General features: G+C 45.9%; 1 protein-coding gene across 4 annotated transcripts in view; it reads right to left on the bottom strand.

Moving 5' to 3' along the window:
- Nucleotides 1-8672: 8672 nt before the first annotated feature.
- Nucleotides 8673-20320, bottom strand: part of KSR1 (kinase suppressor of ras 1) — a 37385-nt gene continuing 25737 nt past the window's right edge. For 2 of the 4 annotated variants that reach the window (XM_009318799.1, XM_009318796.1), the window contains exons 14-19: nt 20135-20231; nt 19196-19329; nt 18651-18782; nt 18247-18382; nt 17130-17263; nt 8673-12194 (exon numbers count right to left, since the gene is read on the bottom strand). In XM_009318799.1, coding sequence (XP_009317074.1) covers nt 12116-12194; nt 17130-17263; nt 18247-18382; nt 18651-18782; nt 19196-19329; nt 20135-20231 — 712 coding nt within the window. In that variant the 3' untranslated portion in view covers nt 8673-12115. Of the gene's footprint in view, nt 13411-17125; nt 17264-18246; nt 18383-18650; nt 18783-19195; nt 19330-20134; nt 20232-20320 lie in introns of those variants that run through there. The other 2 variants (XM_009318797.1, XM_009318798.1) reach the window with 2 other exon arrangements.

Raw genomic sequence — 20320 nt, 5'->3', positions numbered from 1 at the left:
ATTGAGACAAACAAGTTGCTGTGGATTAAATGTACCTCTTCTTGCTGTTGGCTTCAGCCTTACAAAATAGGGGTAGGTAAGTAAGTTCTCAGTTTCCGGTGAAGTGGGTTTGGGCTCCAACCAACACTCCTTCCGTAGGTAAAGAGCCTGTCTCCAGGAGTTACACAGTCTGCCTAAGATTAGTTATGCATTTTTGTTACTGCCAGGAAAGTGTGAATGTGCACCATAGATTGTGAAATTGGCTTGCAAATGGCAAGAATATAAAATAGCAATGAGAGCAATATATTTTGCCCTAGTTATATTTTGACTTTGGCTCTTTCTATGCCTTGCAGTTATGTCAGAGCTTTTACTTCTTCCTCTAAAATTAGCAGGGCTATATGTCCATATTAAAAAAGCTTAAGGTGAGATTTTCCTGTCATCCCTTGTCTCCAGGAGCTGGAATCTGATGAAGGAGGAGTTGAGACTCAAAAGTCAACAGTGTGTTTCACATGTGCTTCAGGACAGCCTTAGACGTAAGATCAGAAATACAGCATAGGTGAAAGCATGTGGACAGTGATGGCAGAGCACAGCAAGTATCAGACAACAGGTACAAAGGGAGTAAAGGACAGAGGAGGTTCCTGGCAAGCATGGAGTCCTGATGGGCACCTAGTATATATATACACACTGTGAGTGTGATTTCATACTTTGTTTAATTGATGTTTTCTGATTTTTAGATTTTTGGGGTGGATGGAAATGGAACAAGGTAATTGCACTTTCCATTAAGAAAATTCTCCATAAGCCCAGGGCTCACTGAGTCCTACACTTCAAATGAGTCCAACAAAAGTAGGAAACAGGAGAAGTAAGTTCCATGCTTCAGAGTGCTAATACGCTCCATGCCCCTTTGGGAGGTGCATCACTGCACAACCCATTTTCCATGCACGTGACTAAATAGGTGAATTTCCTTGCCAGGATGCTTTCTTTGTATCTCAGGTGTCTTTTTGAAGTAATCACTTAGTTTAAAGCATTACCATAATCCTTTATAAATCCTTGCTTGCATACTAAAGGACCATAGTTCACTTTCATTTGGAGGGTCAGAAACTCAGAAAAAAAAAAAGTCATGCTGTTTACACCAAGTTAGAATCATAGAATAGTTTGGGTTGGAAGGGACCTCTAAAGGTCATCTAATCCAACCCCCTTGCCATGGGCAGGGACATCTTCAACCAGACCAGGTTGCTCAGAGCCCCGTCCAACCTGACCTGGAATGTGTCCAGGGATGGGGCATCCACCACCTCTCTGGGCAACCTCTGCCAGTGCTTCACCACCCTCAGCGTAAAACATTTCTTCCTTAGATCTAGTCTGAATCTACCCCCCTTTAGTTTAAAGCCGTTCCCCCTTGTCCTGTCACAACAGGCCCTGCTAAAAAGTTTGCTGCCGTCTTTTTTATCAGCCCCCTTTAAGTACTGATCGGCTGCAGTAAGGTCTCCCCGAAGCCTTCTCTTCTCCAGGCTGAACAACCCCAACTCTCTCAGCCTTTCTTCGTAGGAGAGGTGTCCCATCCCCCTGACCATTCTTGCGGCCCTCTTCTGGACCCGCTCCAACAGGTCCGTGTCTTTCTTATGCTGAGGGCTCCAGAGCTGGACGCAGTGCTCCAGGGGGGGTCTCAGCAGAGCGGAGTGGAGGGGCAGAATCCCCTCCCTCGGCCTGCGGGCCATGCTTCTCTGGATGCAGCCCAGGATACCATTGGCCGCCTGGGCTGCGAGCGCACATTGCTGGCTCAAGTTGAGAGCAGACTGGGTGCCCTTAGATAATGCCATGTCCTGAAGACGTGAGACACCATTAAAAACTGCCAGCCAGGGAAGCAAGAACATCTGTTCCTTCATGGGCCTCTGAGAGGTCAGAGCAAGAGGCACAAGTGTTTGTGTATCAGCTCAGAATTTGCATTACTTTCCATTTATATATTCTAATTTGATGAGGCAAGTTTTATTGGGGGACCTTTTCATCTTAATTCCACCATTGCAAAAATTTCCCCCAGCAGAGAGGTAAGAAGGCAGTTAAAGGAAAGGATTAAGAAAAGCAGAGATCTGTTTTAATTCTTTGTGAATTTATTTAAACTGGTCCCAACTGTAAGTTAACTTCAATTGCAGCACTGATCTGAAGCTGTGTATAATTGCTTTTTCTACAGAAATAAATGGGGAGGATAAAGTGCAGATGTTAAGGTCAGCGGATAATTATTCTATTCCAAGATAAAAACTGAAACTTCATTTAAGAAACCAGATACAAAATATACCTTTTAAAATCCTGAAGATGATCAAATAGCCTGTTCTGCGGTTACTACAGTGTTCGTTACATCCCCAAGTCAGTAAAGGATTTAAGGATGTGCATTAGTTTAAGCACTTGAGTAATGCTGCTAGAGGCAGAGGAACTATTCTGGGCTAAAAGTTGCTGAGATGATTATACACCTCACTGATTTGGGACCGGACTGAGAATTACAGATCAACACTTTCTGAAGCAATTAGTGGCTTGTTTCATTAACACTTAAGCCCAACTTACATGGCTATAATGGAATTCAGCATTCAAAACAGGCTGCATGCCAAGGCACTGAAATGCAGGCCTTTTTCTTAGCCTGGTTCTCTAGCCACTTTTGGTTGTTGGTAAAATTCCCTTGTTCTCTCAGATACACCGGGTAAAGCGGTCCAGCTAAACTGCAGGTTGTCGTGGCGAGTTATCGGTCTCCATGCTGGTTGGGTATGTCACTGGGCTTGCAGTATAGATACACTGATTGCTGCCCTATATCCCATAAATATGTAGGGCTTAGACATACGAATGTGTTTCTGAAATGTGTTGAGCAATCTAACGTTGATTGACCACAATAACATTATGTGTATACTTTTAACCTGTTTTTAAGTAACGTCTATTAACTTAAGCTCTTTCCTTGAGGAAAAGGAAAGGAGTATGTGGATAGGATACACGAGTACATTATTGCATAGCTGAGAAGTAACAGAAGTTCAAGCCTTGCATTAGGGTAAATGCTAGGAAAACTCACTTCAACTCAGCTGAAGTGGCTGCCCAGCCTGCTGGTGTTCCGGCTGTGCTGGGGGCAGTGTGCTGGCGGGGAGTGGGGTCTGGGGGCCCGGGCAGGTGTGACTGATCAGGCACTGCTGAGCAGGGTAATGAGGGACAGCTGAGCTCCGTGGGGCAGAGCTGTGGAAGATGATGACTGCATGGTGGTGAGATGCAAGGCTGGCAAACTCTGGGACAAGGAGGGTGGAGTGAGTTCAGGTAGGGGAAAGGCTTTTTTTTTTTAATTGAAATTCATGCATTATATTCTATCTGTGCAGAGAGGTTCTCCTTCCTGAATGTGTATTCTGAAATACAGGGGGGTCTGGGTGGGTGGGAGACTTGCCTGCCCCAGTAACCCTGCTGGGAAGCCAGGGTTGGGCCATGAGGAGAGGGCTTGAACTGCTGCCTTTTGTGGGCAAGAACAGGCTGAGCTCTCAGAGAGGATGAAACTGTGATGTCTTGTGTCCAGCTCTCCTAGATCTTGCTTCAGTTAGTTCATTTGTAGCCTGATCTGTGTATTGTGGGTTGTTATTCGGTGCCTTCTCTGAATGAACCACTATTTCTGTGGCTGCATTGAAATGTTTTATGTGCACTGGGAGGAGTGTTGAACAACCGGGAAGGTCCAGCAGGGCTGGTAAAATAGTTCCCTCTGGTTTTAAGGTTTAAAATGCAATTGAGTGTTACACTGCAGCTGTCTGCAGCTACAGATGGTCTCTGTGCTTGAATTTGTCTCTGTTGAGATGTGGGTACTGATTGCTTCAGAAAAAAAGAAGAGGGGTGGGGGGGAAGCTTTTGTTGTCTTCCAGAGAGAACAAATTCTTGGACTACTCATCAGTAAAAGAGAAATGTTGTAAAAAGGCTCTCAAGTTCTTTCTAACTTCAAAATGTCTGTCAAAATGTGCTTTGACAGACTTCCTAGATGGCTGCTAATGTTGTCATGTCTTACTGTGATATATAATGGCTTGTCAAGCTGTGCATGGGATCTTGTCTCTAAACCAGAGCCTGGGTCACAGTAACATTTCCAGTCTCGAGCCTATCGACCTGCTGCAGACTGGGAACCCGATAGGTGCAATCAAACAGGGGGTGTCCCTTTGTGGCCACCTTGAAGCGCTGGGCATCACAGTAGGTCCAAATTTATAAATGGGAAGAGAGCAGTGGGGAATGCCGCAGCAAATCTTCTGGGTTAGAGGAAAGTGAAGATTTAATAGGGGAAGCAAGAGGTAGGCAGTAAATGCAAATCTTCCCATTTGTCAAGCCTCTGAAGGCTTTACTCATGCTCTTGTAAATCTGTTAGTCGTTACACTAGGGCTAATGTGTTAAACAGGCTAGATCGTGTTGAGGACTGCAGCTTTTGCATGTAGCTCTTGCTGTTTTGCTGTGTAGCAGCAGAGAAGAAGTTTGATCTGAGCCTCTGCTTTCCAGCTCTGTAAGGTAAGTGATCCGGTGCGGCTCATGTCATCTAGCGGGTCTTAGGCAAGACTTGGCAGGCTGTGCATCACAGTTGTTAGCATGGCAGTTGCCGCTTGTTGCTAGAGCAGTTACTAACCTCTGGTTGCTTTGCTAACCCTACCTCCAGGAGGGCTGGATGTGAAGGGACAGCAAACCATTAATGCTTGTCAGGTGTTGGAGGTGCTTACCCCATCTCAGAAAATGCCTGGCTGTTCCCTGAAGCATGATGAGTTCCAGCTTTTGTCCTTCTTAACAGTGCAGACACCATCTGCTCTCCTGGTTGTGAACTTGAAAAAGGGCTGAGGGGCTCTCAGTGGTTTAGCTCTTAGGATCTTCAGGCTGTTCCATCACAGCTGCCTCAACCCCGAGGGCTGAGCTCCAGGCCCAGCTGAATCTGAATGTCACTTTAGAAAGCCTCAAAACAGGGCCCCAGCGTAGCTCTCTGCTGAGGGGTCTTGGTGACTGTATGGGCTTTGCCAGGGTCAGCTGGTGCAAAGAGTGATGATGTAAAATGGCTTTGCTTACTGTGAAGTCCTGCCCCAGGAGAGTGGCATATTGCTTGGGGGAGTGCTCTTTTCCTTCCCCCACTAGTGCTTCAGCAAGGTGTTGTGGACTGTGGTTTTCTGCCCAAACCCTGGGTTTACGTGGAGTGCAATCTCTTCGCCTGCCTTCAGACTGACGGGGAATCTAAACCCACAGAGACACAAAATCCTCATATCAAAGCAAGTAAGGCCAATGCTTGCTCTAAGTCCTTGATGGGAATAAGGGTGGTGAGGGGGTGTGGGAGGCATCACGTGATTATTTTGCTGGGAATGAGAACTTTTTTCTGACAGAAGCTGGCAGGGTGACCTAGTGATCACCAGGGTGCTGCCATGTGCTGCTTGTCTCTGCAGATCAGCTTGAGCCACTCCGCACATAGCAACAGTATTAAAGTGCCTTTTGGTGTGAGACAAGTGCACTTGTGCGGGAGCTGCTGCTCTATAGGCAGGCGACTGCCCATGCTCCCCTGTTTGCTGGCTGCCTTCGTGCCAGGTTAGCTGCTGCTCTTCAAGAGGAGAGGTGCCTTGCTTCAGGTAGATAAGAAGCTGTTGGTGCTTCAGACAGCCAGGTTGCAATTGCTTGGATTAACTATGGCCAGGCAAATATCAAACTGTTCTGGTTCACAGCTGGTGGAATATAACCTTTATGCTAGAGGATGGTTTTTTGTTGTTTTTTTTTTTTTTAAATTAAACACCCTTGCCCTTCAAGTTTAATTGAGAATTAGATTCATTATTTCTTATTCTTTATGAAAGACAACAAAGCTCAACTTATCTTAAGCTTTTTATTGTTTGCATATGAAAGGTCTAGATATGATGGATGAAATGTAAAATTGCGCTTTTATAATGCCTTGGCCTCTTCCCTGCAGGACAGTACAATGCTGCCGTTATTTTCAGCCTAAAGCTGTTTGGCAGCAACGTAACGTTCCTGGGACTAATTAACACACTGCAATGTCGCTTCCATCGAGGAGAGCAAAGCAGAGCTGGTCTCTGTGTCTCGCTGGCAGAGCTGCTCCCCGGCTCTGTAGGTGAAAAGGTTGTGGCAGGATCCGGGAGGCTCTGGGTGCTCCCCACGGCTCTGGCGAGGGGCTGGGCGGGTGCCCGGCTCCCTGTAGTCGCACGGGGCCATGCTGGAGTTGTGGTGCGCTGGGGAGCTCTTACAGACCCTGCCGGTGACCAGACCTGCCGACGTTCACGGCCGCGGGCTGGTGCCAGAAGGGAGGCTACGGAGCTCCTGCCTCCCTGGGGAGGTGGTGGAAGGGACCACCGGGAGACAGGAGGACGCCAGGTCAGGTTTATGTGCAGGCAGGGCTAATCCGCGTGTACCGGCCAGGTGGGGTGAGGAGCAAGGAGGGGGAAAGGTGATGACCGGGGTCTGAGGAATGGCCTGGGGTGGCACGTGGGTAGGAGGCAGCTTCTCAATGTAGTTTAGCGCTTCAAAAACCCGAAATGATGGAGTTCTTAAACCACGAAATACCTTGACCCATCGTATCCAGGAGGGAAAACTTTCTTTGATAATTGCAGATGGACTCAACGTCTCTTAAACTGGCCTCGTACATGGATGCAGGGGGGAGAGCGGCCAGGGCCTGGCAGGGAAGGCTAGCTGCAATTAACGGCGGCAGCCACGAGGAGGCAATCAAATCCCAGGGAAGGACTTGTGCGGGCGGCTGCAGGAGCTCCCGAAAAAGCCCGGGTCTGGCCTCTCGTCTCCGTTTTCTTTTTGATGCGAGTTGTTGCAGGAATCCGAGTTGCAGCAAAAAGAAAGCGAACAGCCTGGTGCTTCAGCCTGTCGTACAAGCTGAAGAAACAGTTTGCTAGCTGTCCTGTAACTGAAGGCCTCTTAAATTTGACTTCTAAGAGGAAACAAAATGAACCATGCTTGCAGAAAAGGCGCACACTTGCAATTTTGTTTGTGGAAGGATGTCAGTGATTGGCAGCTACTATAATGGGAGGAAAGCAAATGGGCTCAAAGGCTGTCAATTAACAAGTCGATCTAGTGAAAGAAAGCTATAATGCACAGTGAGGGTTATAGACAAAAGCTGTAATGCTGATTTTTTTTATCTTATTTTTTCTTACATGAGCTAAACCTGAGACTTCTGTCACCCTTTGCTTCAGCACGTTATTCCAAGAGCTTCTCTGTTGCAATAGGATTTCTAGAAACAGGACCTTCTTCTGCCATGATAGCTGCTTATTCTCGCCCAATTCAGAGAAGGGTTTTTAACATGTGCTGCCTCCCTGTGCCCCCCCAGGTCTGCCGAGCTCGGCAGGGCAGGATGGCTTTGGCACAGCTTCTGCAGCAAGATGCCCCCCAGCCTCGGTGGTGCCTGCGGGGTCGGGGGGCCTGTGCTCTCCCGTGGGTTTCTGTGTGCGCCACGAAGGGGGCTGCGCACCGGGGCTGCCCTCGCCCATCACAAGGGTCCCACTCTGGTCATTTACTCCCCAAAGGCTGACCCGTCCAATTTGTATCGCCCCGTGTCCGTCAGGCTCTTGAGCGTGGCAAAGGAAATGGGGAAATGATGGGAAATCCCATTCTGTCACTTCACTCAGGACAAGCGAAGGGCAGGGAGGAGAGGGTGAAGAACTGCAGTAAAAGTGATGATGGAGCTGGTGACCTCCCTGCACATCAGCTGACATGTCATGGTAGGGCTGTCATCTCTGTCCAAACACTTTTTTTTCGCCTCCCACGTTTTCTGGTCTTTTAAATATATTGCCTTGAATTCCTAACTTCAAACCAGAGAGTGTCTCCCACTACTTAGAGAAAGGCGTGTTCATCTGGGACGTGGGCCATCATTTCCTCAAGGGTGAACGCTAACTAGGTGAGAGGGAGTGAAAAGCACCGAGCACTTCTTTCGGCTTTGTCTCTTGCTTGTGAACTTCCTAGGACCTGCCACCGTCTGAAAGTCTACTGTTCTGTGGTGGGGTTTCGCAGCCTCCCAGCGTCGCTGCAGCGTGAACTGCTGCGTAACGCTTCAGTGTCCTGCGAATCCTCCAGCACCGGGTGTCCTACACAGTGCGATGTGTTAGTGGGTCACTATGGAAATCTGCTCGTGTTCCAATTTGGTGTCCTGGTTTCGGCTGGGATAGAGTTAATTTTCTTCCTAGAAGCTGGTACAGTGCTGTGTTTTGGATGTAGTATGAGAATAATGTTGATAACACCCCGATGGTTTAGTTGTTGCTGAGCAGTGCTTACACTAGTCAAGGACTTTTCAGCTTCTCATGCCCTGCCAGCGAGAAGCTGGGAGGGGGCACAGCCAGGACAGCTGACCCAAACTGGCCAAAGGGACATTCCATACCATATGACGTCATGCCCAGTACATAAACTGGGGGAAGCTGGCCGGGGGCCGCTGCTCGGGAACTGGCTGGGCATCGGTCAGCAGGTGGTGAGCAACTGCATCGTGCATCACTTATTTTGTATATTCTTTTGTCATTATTATTATTTTCCCTTCCTTTTCTGTCCTATTAAACTGTCTTTATCTCAGCCCACAAAGTTTACTTTTTTTTTTTTCCCCCCGATTCTCTCCCCCATCCCGCTGGGGGGGTGAGTGAACGGCTGGGTGGTGTTTGGCTGCCTGCCGGGTTAAACCACAACATTTGGCTACAAGTAGATGAGGGGGGGGAAAAGGTCAAACCACAATTCTGTAGCACTTGCTTTATCCAGAGCAAAGATTTATTCACTGAAAAGATTCCTACATATCCAGAATTCCATTAGCATAGAGTGCACTCTTTTTTTTTTTTTTTGCTGGTTGCATAAACTAATACAGAAACTGTTGTTAATACTAACAATTTTTAATTAATTTAATAGCAATTCTGGAAGACACTCAGTTGATAGAAAATATAAAAAAAAATTTTTACTGTACAAAGTTTACATCACATTTGAAAAGAAAACGTGTCCATTTTCACCATATTACAGACTCCATTTACATTCACTACTGACGTGTGGCTTTTGTAGCAGCATTGTACAGCCAGCTTCACATTTACAACTCTAAAATGGTACAGGCTTACTGTGCTTCACGCCCTTACACCAGCACACAAGGAGACAGTACATGTGACCATAAAACAATGCAACCTAACGACTGTCGCTTGGTTTGCAACATGTTGAGGGATAAGAGAGCTCCACTCTCTTCACAGCTCTACAACTCCACTGCTCTCGGTCCGTTTCCATGTGTCTTACACCAGCTGATTAAAACAAAAATTATCCCAGAGACAGTAATCAGTCTCTACTCTCCGATGCGCTGGGTCCAGGAAGCTGGGTTTTGCTTTCAAGAGCAATTTATGGGGGTTAAACCCAAACCCAAGGTCAGGTTAAATTAGAATCCTGAATCTCGTGATTAAAGGCAGGTTTTGAAACCCCTCCTGCCCCCTGGAAGGGAGCAGCAGGGCAGCATTCCCAGCGGGGCACCACGGGGCAGTGCCCAGCTGGGATGAGTCTCCTATTGGCGTTCAGCACGCTTTAAAGTGCAGCACGAAGGGACGTGAGTGAGGAAGCCCTGCCTAAAAGTGGGGGCCAACGCAGCTCTGCGCCTGGAAAGTCTTCACAGTGTTTGAATTACACCCGAGGGCAGCCATAGGAAGGACAAACGATGATAGCTTTTTTTTTGTTTTCATTATTTTGTTTTAATCTGGCCGGTCACCCAGTGCTGGCTGTCCTCCGCCTAGCCAGTCATCTTATTAGAAAAAAAATTGAGAATATATTGCTTTCCCAGCATAGCTCTTGCGCATTTGCGCAGCAGCGTTACTGCTGATGAACAGCAAGGAAACACTGCCTATTTGCAAGCTGGCGACTGGTTCCCGCACTGAGAAGTTCTGGGTGTCCCAGCTTTCGGGTCCCGTTTTATGCGCACAGATGGCAGAAATAAATAGCGAGGAGCACACCAAGGCTGCTGCCACCCTCAAACGCAGAGTCAGCTGAAGGGCTGTTCAGAACTGCAGGCTACACAGCAAGGATTTGCATCCAGCAGCAGCTTCTGCTCGTCTCTAAGGCAAGAGGCACAGTGAAGCCTGTGGAGGGTTTCAGCTGATGGGTTCGTAATGTTACCGGTGCGAAGAAGCACACTTCTCCCCGCTGTAGGTTTGTGTTGTGCCGTTGTTATTTAAGCAGTACTTGCTGGGAAAACAACTTCTGCTTAAAACTGCTGACACACAGAATTATTGAGAGAGAACAAACAGTAGCGAGTCTTGAAGAGAACCACGTGGTGTAGGTTAAATACACAGTATATTTGGAGGGGGTTTATTTGCTTTGTAAAGGTGGGGGAGAGGAAGGAGGTCAAAAGAGTACCGCAGTGCCACGCTCGGCTACCACCAAACCGATTTTTTTCTTTGATATCTGAGACACGTTTAAAAAGTCATTCTATCAAAATATTTGTAAGAGAATATAACTGCCTTGCACATAGTAGGAGCAAAGCTCTCTGCTCAACAGAACTCAGGAATTTTTGTCACTTAATTTTCTACAAAAGTCAGCCACCTGTAAATAACCAAACCAAGCGCCTGTCACCTTGCCTGCCTTACAGAGGACTTCAGAGCTCCTCTCCCTGTGATCCTCACGCCAAACCCTCGTGATGATGGTGAAAGGTGTAGAGGGGGGAGTGTAACGTACTAGTGCTGTTGGAGAAATGAAATTTGGTGACTTCCAGGGAGCCCTAATGAACTATCTCAACAAAACAAAGTAGAATACGAACAGAAAGGATCTGAACGGTCGTTGTATAAATAGTGTCCTCCCACTGCCCTGGCTGGCAGGAGAAGGCAGAGGAAGACGAACGGGAGGCAGGAGGGAGCCTTTGCTAACACCGCTGGCAATCCATTTGCAAGTGGGATAATGCATGTCACCTTAAATGCAGTAATCAGACGTATCCTTTATAACACTGGAGAGGGGGTGTGGGGTTTTTTGTCTTAAAATTAACCTTTGCAACAAGTCTGAGCTGTTGGGTTGAGTCAAGTCCTCTAGACCCAGATGCAACCCTCCTGGTTGCAAGATTTCTGTTGTTGTTAGTTTTTCCCTGAACAACTGCTTTAGTCCTAAATTTTTTAAAGCAAACAGTTCGCAAACTTAAATGTGACCAGCTGTAGGAGCTGGTAACACTGGGGGGGGGGGGGCAAATGACTCTGAATCTCTTAACAAGCTCTGTGCGTCAAGACTTTATTTAATGCATTATTTAGGAATGGCTTTTTCCCTTGTCTTGGCTCTCATGCCTCTCCCTGCAGCTCTGGAAAATGTCTTTTCTTCTACAAATGAAATGGTGATTGGGACAGTAAGAGTCAAGTCTGGTTGGTCAGTGTTGTGTTTCCAGAAAAGCTGCTAGTTTAGGGAACTAGAACTTGTTGTGCCTAAAACTTCGGAAGAAGAATGAGGCCCCTGTGTGCAGAGCTGTAACGAGACATGTTTTTATTTTTTTAAAGGCCAGCAAGTCTTAAGCTTCCTACGGGATTGTATGAGAACAAGCAGTTTTTATTGTGAGTTCTGTGTAGAAGAGCGCTTGAGTCTTTAATTGAGACAGCCTACATGATCAGAAACTCCCCTATCAGAAGCAGATTTGCACTAGTGCAACTTGGTCCAAGCTCTGGGTTACCTTGAACTAACCCTGCTGAAACAAACCTCAGAGCTCAATGATTGGTCTGGGCAAATCACAGTGTAAGAGATTGATTTTTACCTTAATGAAAGAAAAATGCGATCTGGAACTCCAACCCCTTGTCCTAGAGGCTTGCCACTCTGAAACAAGCCAGTTCCACTTCTCTTAGGGAAAACAAATGCTTTGAAGGCAGAAGATAGCTCCTATTCACCACAGACCCAAGAAGGAACTAGAAATAGTTCTTTTTTTCAGTGCTATTTGAGAATGGCTGTGGTTAAACTTGATTCACTGTTTATTATGTGTAAAAAAATATAGTTCACACAGAAGTATCATGTAAACATTCTTTAAATAACTGCTGGTGCTCAGGCAGAATTCAGACTTTGCAAACAACACAGGGCTGTGAATTGATGGTCGTGCGGCTTTCAGCTGTGGCTGCACCAGTTTCATAGCTTGGAAGGTTCAGTGGAGACTTCTGATGCTTTGTGTGAGTAGGCAGACAACGTTATCACAAGACAAGTACACACCATGCTATATCTTTTGATTACTTGGTTCCAGGATTCCCAAGCCAAATCTTTCAAAACGCAGGACAACTTTGCTACTGTTAATGCTGAAAAGGGTGGGGAGGGAGAGGAGAAGGGAGGGGAAAGTGTTATTTATTTTTAATTTTCCTTACAAAGCTACAGTCCTATAAAAGGAACTAAAATGGGTTAGATTCTGATCTCGTACAACTTCAGATCACCCAGAAAAGAGGCTTAAGTAATTAAGCAGCAAACACATGAACTTATTCATGCTAACCTCATCAGTGGAAACATACAGCACAAATCTGCACAATTTGCCTCAAATTGGAGAAACAGGAGGTTTTCGTAAGTACCTAAGGCGGGTAGAAGCCTGACACTTTTTTCAATGGGCACTTGGTTTCCTTGAAGTAGAAGGGAAGGAAAAAATGACTTACAGAATTTTCTTTTTAAGAGAAAGAGGTGTTCTGACAAGGTATGTCAATCGGTTAAAAAACAAAAAAAACAACAGAACAAACCCAAACCCATTTGCTCCTCTTTATAGACTGTAGCAAGTGCATGAAGATGTTTTTTCTTTCACCCTTAAACTGTTGGCGTAGCTAGAAACATTTTCTTTTCAAAATGCTTTGCTACACACACGCACTCAGGTGACGGCAAGGCAGACAGCCTGAATATGTGAGCTCTTGCAGTAGACTTTCTGAGAGAATAAGTATGTGGGTGTATTTGTCCTCACTGAAGACAGTAGAAACCCCTCTGGTTCTTGATGCATATTCTCCTCTGTCCCTATCCTCTCCCCTCCGAAACGATATTTTTTCAAAATCATGAATCGGTAAAGAATGAAAAAAGACCTTTTTCTAAAAAGGCACATATTTGCTGTGCTACCTACAATTTTGCAAAGCCCCTAACGTTAAGTCAGACGTTTTGCTGAACGGGGATGTAAACAGAAGCAAATCATATGAAATTCAAAGCACTAAATTTGCAAGGGGAGGAGAAGGAGGAACTGAAGGGCGCTCTCGCTTTCCTCCTCTTTTACACAGCATTGTGGCTGATCCCAGCTGACCCACGTGGGCCAGTTCTGGACACCACTTGTGGCCTGGTCCCCGGTAGGCTCAGGGACCGCAACCTGCTCCAAGCAGAGCAAGGACCATCTTTCTTTCCACTCAAGAACTGCACCAGCTTCATCCAGCCGCTGACAGAATTGACCCTGGCTTCAATGCTGGCTCTGGTCCCAAGGGAGAACCGGCACAACCTGGCCCTAAACTCGTGTTGGTTTGCAGTGCAAGCGGAGTGCTCAGTCATCAGCTGTGCCTGTGAAAATGTACCTGTGTTACCTTCAGTCACAAAGCCACAGTCCAGCACTAAGGATGACATGCATAACCTCAGACTGCAACTCGGAAACTGCACCCCTCCGCCTCGTCAGACTTGCAGGCAAGTCACACCAGTTTCAGGAAAACCCCCAACCTGCTGGGCAGGACACACAGCACTCGCTGTTGCTTGCACCTGGTTAGTTAGAGAGCAGATCACTAGACCCTTTCCAGGAGGAAGTTACAGCCTGCTGAAATGCTTCAGGAGTGAAAGATGGCCACGTTGTTAGACAGTAACTTCTTGCAGACAGGAGTTGTTATTCAAGCTAACAGCCCACACCAAGCGGAAAAAGGCAGAAAAGGAGAATTCGGATAAAGTGTTGATTATGTCCATGGGTTAATTTCGTGGTTTGTTTTTGCTTTTTTAAATGGAAGGTGATTGTCCAAGTTGCCGGTTAGGATACAACACATGGAAGCATGCAAGGTGGAGCCCGTTATTGCACCAGTAGCTACAACCTACAAAGAAATATGGGAGGGAAGGGAAAAAGACACCATGAGAGTTAGTTTTCAGTTATTTAAAGCAAGCCCTTGAGAACTACATATTACAAAGCTTACACCAGAACAAAGCATGGGGTTAGTGCAATGTTTCTCAGAGGATTTGTCAGAGAGGATGTGAACATGTCTTTAGTGGCTTTTGAATCCGAGTAGGTCTCTGGCTGACATGGCTAGAGAGCCTCCCAAGTGTGACTTGAATATAACGCAGTTTGCAGGGGATGAACAACAACTGAGCTGCCTGCACTTTCATTTCAATGAGCACTAATTCAGCTGTCAATGCTGATAATTAATACTGACACTTAAAGTACTTCTCCCCTATTAAATGCTTTGAGCGGAGAAAAAGTATTAATGTATGCAAATTGACATGAACCACTTGTGGGGGTGGAGGGGGGATGTCAGTCCGTCTACCCAGGGAAAAATAATTAGGGTAGCTACTACATAAGACATTGTTCTGCAGTTCCACGAGCTGTTCAAGAGTAACTCCCTATGGAAACACTAATCCAAAATAATCACTTGGCAAATTGCTCTGGAATAGAGCATTCTCATGAACTGGCTGCCCAAATGGGAAGCATTACTTCAAGTTCATTTCCAATGTGATGTTAGAGGACAATGCGAGAGTGTGATTGTCTGCATGGGAATGTGTAGGCAGCCTGGGCTCTCAGTCTGCTCTGTGGTGTCTGGTTAGGTAGGTGAAAAGATGTCAAATCAGTCATCAGAGTTAATGATCCAACACAAGTGGATCTTATTGTATAGAGAAATGAGGGCATGAAAGTGTTGACACACGGAACCATAGTGTTGGAGTACAGTGTGTTTCTGTAGAAAGGAAAAAATATTACCAGAGGCCACGGCTGTATCATGCAAATCTCCTGGCAAAAGAATTGTTGTCTTCATAACATGACTTAAACACAACAATCTTCCCTTGAGGCAAGGGAGGATTAGTTTAAAAAAAAATACGAGGAAATGTCACAAGTGAAGCTGGATGACTTGAAGGAATGGATAATGGAGAAGCACATACTCAGGGTAGCTGGGTATAGATCTGGCCAACGCAAGCTGTGCCTGGAGATAGGGCTTGCTATGCTTTAGGCCAGAAGAGGAGAAAAAAATTGTTTCTCTTCAATTATGACTGAAGGACAGATAAGAAGCAGCAATTACATACAGGTCCATTTTTTAGCTCAGATTTTGTTGGTTTCTCTTCAAATTTTTGTTTTAAAAAATCTAGACAATTGAAATCACAAGGACTGAAGCGTAGCTGTGACAGCTCTGCTGGAGTAGTGAGTGTTCCGGGTGCAGAAAGACACCTTGCCTCCCAACTGCATTCCACAGCACACACAGGCAGTAACCGATGATGCAAAGAACAACTGCCAAATGTAAGACTCTCTCAACCCTTTGTTGTACCTTTTTAAAATGAGTGCTGCGATATGCATATATCTCTGACTAGTGTAAGGAAAAAATACCGGACGGTTCTACTTATCCATGAGCGGGTAGTAAGCATTCAATCTTTGCTGATAATAGTGTCCTTTTGCATAAAGATGAGGCCGCGGTCTTGGAGAAGTATTCCGCATTTTAAAGTTGTTAGACGTTGTAATGTATCAGGGATCCAGTACAAATGTTAGGGAAATTGCACAAGAGACAAATGGCAAAATTTTCAACCAAAACCCCAAACAAGCCACACCCACCAAAGCACAAAATGCCGTGACAGTCACCATATAAGCAAACAAACAGAAGCGTTTGGTTAGTTACGATAAGGTATTGCAGGAAGATCGTGAAGGGTTATGGGAAAGAAAGGGGTAGATTAAACATCAAAAAAAGGAGAAAAAAGAGAAAATAAATATTAGAGGTTCAGTAGATGAAAATAAACAGTGAGCAGAGTACACGGTAAATGGGCACTGGTGGCAAACATGTCTGATCTCCCCCAGACTCTGAGAGAAAACACTGAGGTCACCAAAATGTAACCTTGTGCCTAACAAATTCTAAGCGCGTTCCTGAAACTGGGCTGTCTGTCTTTCACTGGGGCTTGCAGGCCCAGCCTGTTAGCTGAAGTCCATCGGGGCCACTCGGGGTAACAGTGGTCAGCAGTGGAGACTAGACAACTGACATAAAACTGGTCTGGGGTGGCGGTTTCGGTCTCTTGGCTCCAGAAGTTGTATCTGCTTTGCTTCCACTTGATTTTGGTAGAAGTGGAACTGGGAACCATCCTTCTCTGAGAGTGACAGGTTATTCATGAGAAGGAAGGCTGAAAGCTTTGGGCCTTGTGGCTTTATGCTCATCCAGCCTGAACTGGAGAGAGTTTTATATTCTGGTCTGGTCTGTCATAACAGATGTCGAGGGATGTACAGTCAGGTGCTCTGAGGGACCTCTTCCAGTTTTGACAGTTTATGGACGCTTGATTGAATGAGACCTTTCTTCCCCAATTGCAACACAGAAACTGACTTTGAAAGTATCACGATCTGACAAGGATTTACGCTGACTTCTCATGATTTATCTTTCCTTGGTCCAGATCTTGACATAATTCCAACTTAGAGAGTCAGTCCAAACATTGCAACTCATTCCTAGCTGTCAGTTTACTGCATCTTCAGGATTTGTAAATCACTTGACACCTGATTACCACCTGCTTTGGTTTTTCCCCAGAAGTCAATTATTCTGAGTCAGGACTAATGCTTCATTTCTTTATCTGCCTGTGCAAATTGGGCACTCTTCCACGAAGAGGAGGAGGGGGTTGGATTTTTTTCCTACATGCTCCTTGAGGAAGGCTACAAACCTAGGACTCGTCCAAAATTTGACAGTTCGGTTTTAAGGGGACACGGTGGCACATTCTTTGGTCCTTCCCTTCCTCAGTGAGTACCAGCCATTATAGGGGAAATTGTAACCACTTTGGGGTCAGCGTGGGCCCTTTCCAATACTGTTGGTAGATACTCTCTGAAACCAAACATAAAGCTGGATAAATAATCTACTGAAGGAGGGAGGTGAATATGTTAAAGTAGGAAATTAACTGTCTGAAGCACGCAAGCTTAATTGCATAATTTCCTAGAAACCAGAAGAGCAGAACAGCACATTGTTACTCTCCCATCAGAGGTTTGACAGCCCCCAGGAAGGCAAAATAAAGCACAGAAATGATCAATTAGCAAATTCTGAGCAGCATAAATTTTCTTAACAGCAGCAAATACTCACTCAGCAGACTTCCAGAAATGCCCTGGGTGGGAGAGCCGACGATTCAATTTTGGCAGTTTTTCAAGCATATCCATGAGGACAGTGAAGCTAGGTCTCTCACTGAGATCAAACGACCAGCACGCTGAGAGAATTTCCTGCAAAGGATATTTGTGGCTCATCATCTCCACTTAGTTCACAGGTCAACTGTGCAGACCAAGCAACTGATTGAGCATTGCGATTTGTGCGAGCCCAGCCAGAGACACTGTTCAGCAGAGGTCTTGGACATACTTACAGAATCACAGAATAGTTTGGGTTGGAAGGGACCTCTGAAGGTCATCTAATCCAACCCCCCTGCCATGGGCAGGGACATCTTCAACTTGATCAGGTTGCTCAGAGCCCCGTCCAACCTGACCTGGAATGTGTCCAGGGATGGGGCATCCACCACCTCTCTGGGCAACCTGTGCCAGTGCTTCACCACCCTCAGCGTAAAACATTTCTTCCTTAGATCTAGTCTGAATCTACCCCCCTTTAGTTTAAAGCCGTTCCCCCTTGTCCTGTCACAACAGGCCCTGCTAAAAAGTTTGCCGCCGTCTTTTTTATCAGCCCCCTTTAAGTACTGACAGGCTGCAATAAGGTCTCCCCGAAGCCTTCTCTTCTCCAGGCTGAACAACCCCAACTCTCTCAGCCTTTCTTCGTAGGAGAGGTGTCCCATCCCCCTGACCATTCTTGCGGCCCTCTTCTGGACCCGCTCCAACAGGTCCGTGTCTTTCTTATGCTGAGGGCTCCAGAGCTGGACGCAGTGCTCCAGGGGGGGTCTCAGCAGAGCGGAGTGGAGGGGCAGAATCCCCTCCCTCGGCCTGCTGGCCATGCTTCTCTGGATGCAGCCCAGGATACCATTGGCCGCCTGGGCTGCGAGCGCACATAATCAGTTTCCTGTGTACCGGTGAATGTCCACTTCTATATGACAGCTATGGGCAGAGGCTTATTATCTAACCTGGCGTCCCATTCTAATCTGTTCTCTCTCCTGCCCTTTATCTTTAGAGTTATAATAAGAGTAAAATAAATCTCCTTTTTAAGCAGCTCCCTCTTTTCCTGATAAATAGCTATATGGAAGGATTCCTGCAACTCAGGTACTTACGTTGACTTCTTTCCCCAAACTAACAGTCGCAAGGACTTGTTTCACTCCTTTGCCACTTCCAATCTGCCAGATGAGTGCCTCTGCAGGCTGGTTCTTGAAAGGCCATTCTCTTGCTTGGAGCTCATACCACACAGTTCTGCAACATCAACAGACAAATCAAGCCTCTGCCTGCTCTTAAGAGAAAGATACAAAACCCTGACACTGTTCCAATTTCTTCAGACAAGCTCTGGAAGGTGTATAAGGCTGTGCAGCAAGTCTCTCCCACGCCACACACCTCCCACCCGTGACTTTTGTAGTACATGAGAAACATGCAAGCCTGTGAGAAGAGGACCACTGACTCCCAAGGCCTGTAACAAATCTCATTTTGCAAGCTCCCGTGGTACTCTTAGGTGTTCCTCTCTTACCCAAAGGCATAGATATCTGCAGCTTTGGAGAAAGGCAGCTTGTCTTCATCTTTCCCAGGGGCCATCTCACGAACAATCTCAGGGGCCAGGTAGCATAACCAGTCATGAGGCAGCTTCAATTCATTCTCCCTCCTGAGTTCCAAAGAAAGAAGTGGTACTGAAACAGCACTGCTTCAACCAGGAAGCAGTGCTTCACCTAATGCCTTGACTTTATTTACTCAAATGTTTTTGCTGACATTTCCTTTCTAATTTTCTTGCCATATTAAAAAATATGCATGTGTTAGCCTAACTCTCCTGCTCGTTCTTGGGCTTAAAGTTTTCTTTGTTCTGCATTCTGAGTCTTACTCCATACATAACTTCCTAGCTCTGTGCTACGGGAACTGTAGAAAGAACTCTGCTAAAAAAAAAAGAAAACAAAGTGCGTATTCCAAAAATATGTGTATGTACTAAAGCAATTGACACTCCTCACTTGTGCTGTGTAATGCATCAAAATGTTTCTCTATTTGATCATTATTTACCACTCTAGAATTGGACCAAGCACTTACCTTCCTTCCTGAACCACACCCGAAATTCCAAATAATCCAAAGTCAGTGATCACAACTTTCCCATTGTCATAGAAAACATTCTTGGATTTCAGATCCTTATGTACAATCCCCTTTGCATGAAGATAGCCCATGCCCTGGGAAATATATGCAGAGATGTAAACTTTTTTTTTATCATTTACAAGCCTCTAACTCTGGGCATGCTTTGCTTTCTAATACACGTTTACTCTCATTACTCCAGCATAAATGATTAATTGTAAATGGGGACACAGCAGCTGTCTGACTTATGCAGGAAGGGTGCAAGGAAGTCTGCAAGGGAGCGGATCTTAGTTTAGTGCTCAACCTCTGAATTGCTTTTCACGCTCTGCATAGTAGGGCTGCTGGAAGGGTACTCTTAGTTGAAGCATTAAGTGGCTGTGGACTTCACCATTCTGAAGAAGTCTGTATGCGTAAGAACAATGAACAACTGACACAAGTCTGCTCACTAAATTCACAGGATACTTCTGCCAGAAGAGAAAACAGCAACTTTACAAATGCTTCTTCAGTTGAGAAATACTGAAAGCAAGCACAGAAAACACTGTGCAAATCTGGGAGAAAATGCCATCTACTTCAGAATGCATTAACTTAGCTGCAGTTACTAATAAAGAGAAGAGACCGGGAAGGAAACCTGTCCTGCATACCTTTCTTCATTGTTCCCTTTATCTAAATTCTCCCTCCCCAGCCCCTTACTGACAAGCAAAAGGTCTATTTCTCTCCTTACAGGCCCTTAGCTTATTGCCCGCTAAATCAGCACTTTTTTTCAGCCAGCTTTGAGTATCTCCTGCTGCAACACCATGTCAGGCTGTTGAGACTTAGAGAACCTTTCCAGCTGTGCAGCCTCTAAGCTCTTGCTGAGGCACTGCCCAGAAAGTGGATGTCTCCGTTAGCATAACATAGCCTTACCTTAATGATCTCCTGTGCTATCTGCCTGGTTTTGTTAATATCCAGGGATATCTTGGGGTCCCTTACAAACGAGTGAAGCGTTCTTCCTTTGCAGAAGCTACAGGAAAGAGGAACAACAATCCTGAAAAAGGTCTTTAAAGTATTGGAGAGAAATAAGAATGTAACACTGGCTGTTCAATTGGTTTT

Source organism: Pygoscelis adeliae, unplaced genomic scaffold, assembly GCF_000699105.1.
Source record: "Pygoscelis adeliae isolate BGI_AS28 unplaced genomic scaffold, ASM69910v1 Scaffold392, whole genome shotgun sequence".
NCBI classification, from domain to species: Eukaryota; Metazoa; Chordata; class Aves; order Sphenisciformes; family Spheniscidae; genus Pygoscelis; species Pygoscelis adeliae.
Note: the sequence above shows the minus strand (reverse complement) of the source record. Positions and strands in the feature narration are given on the sequence as shown.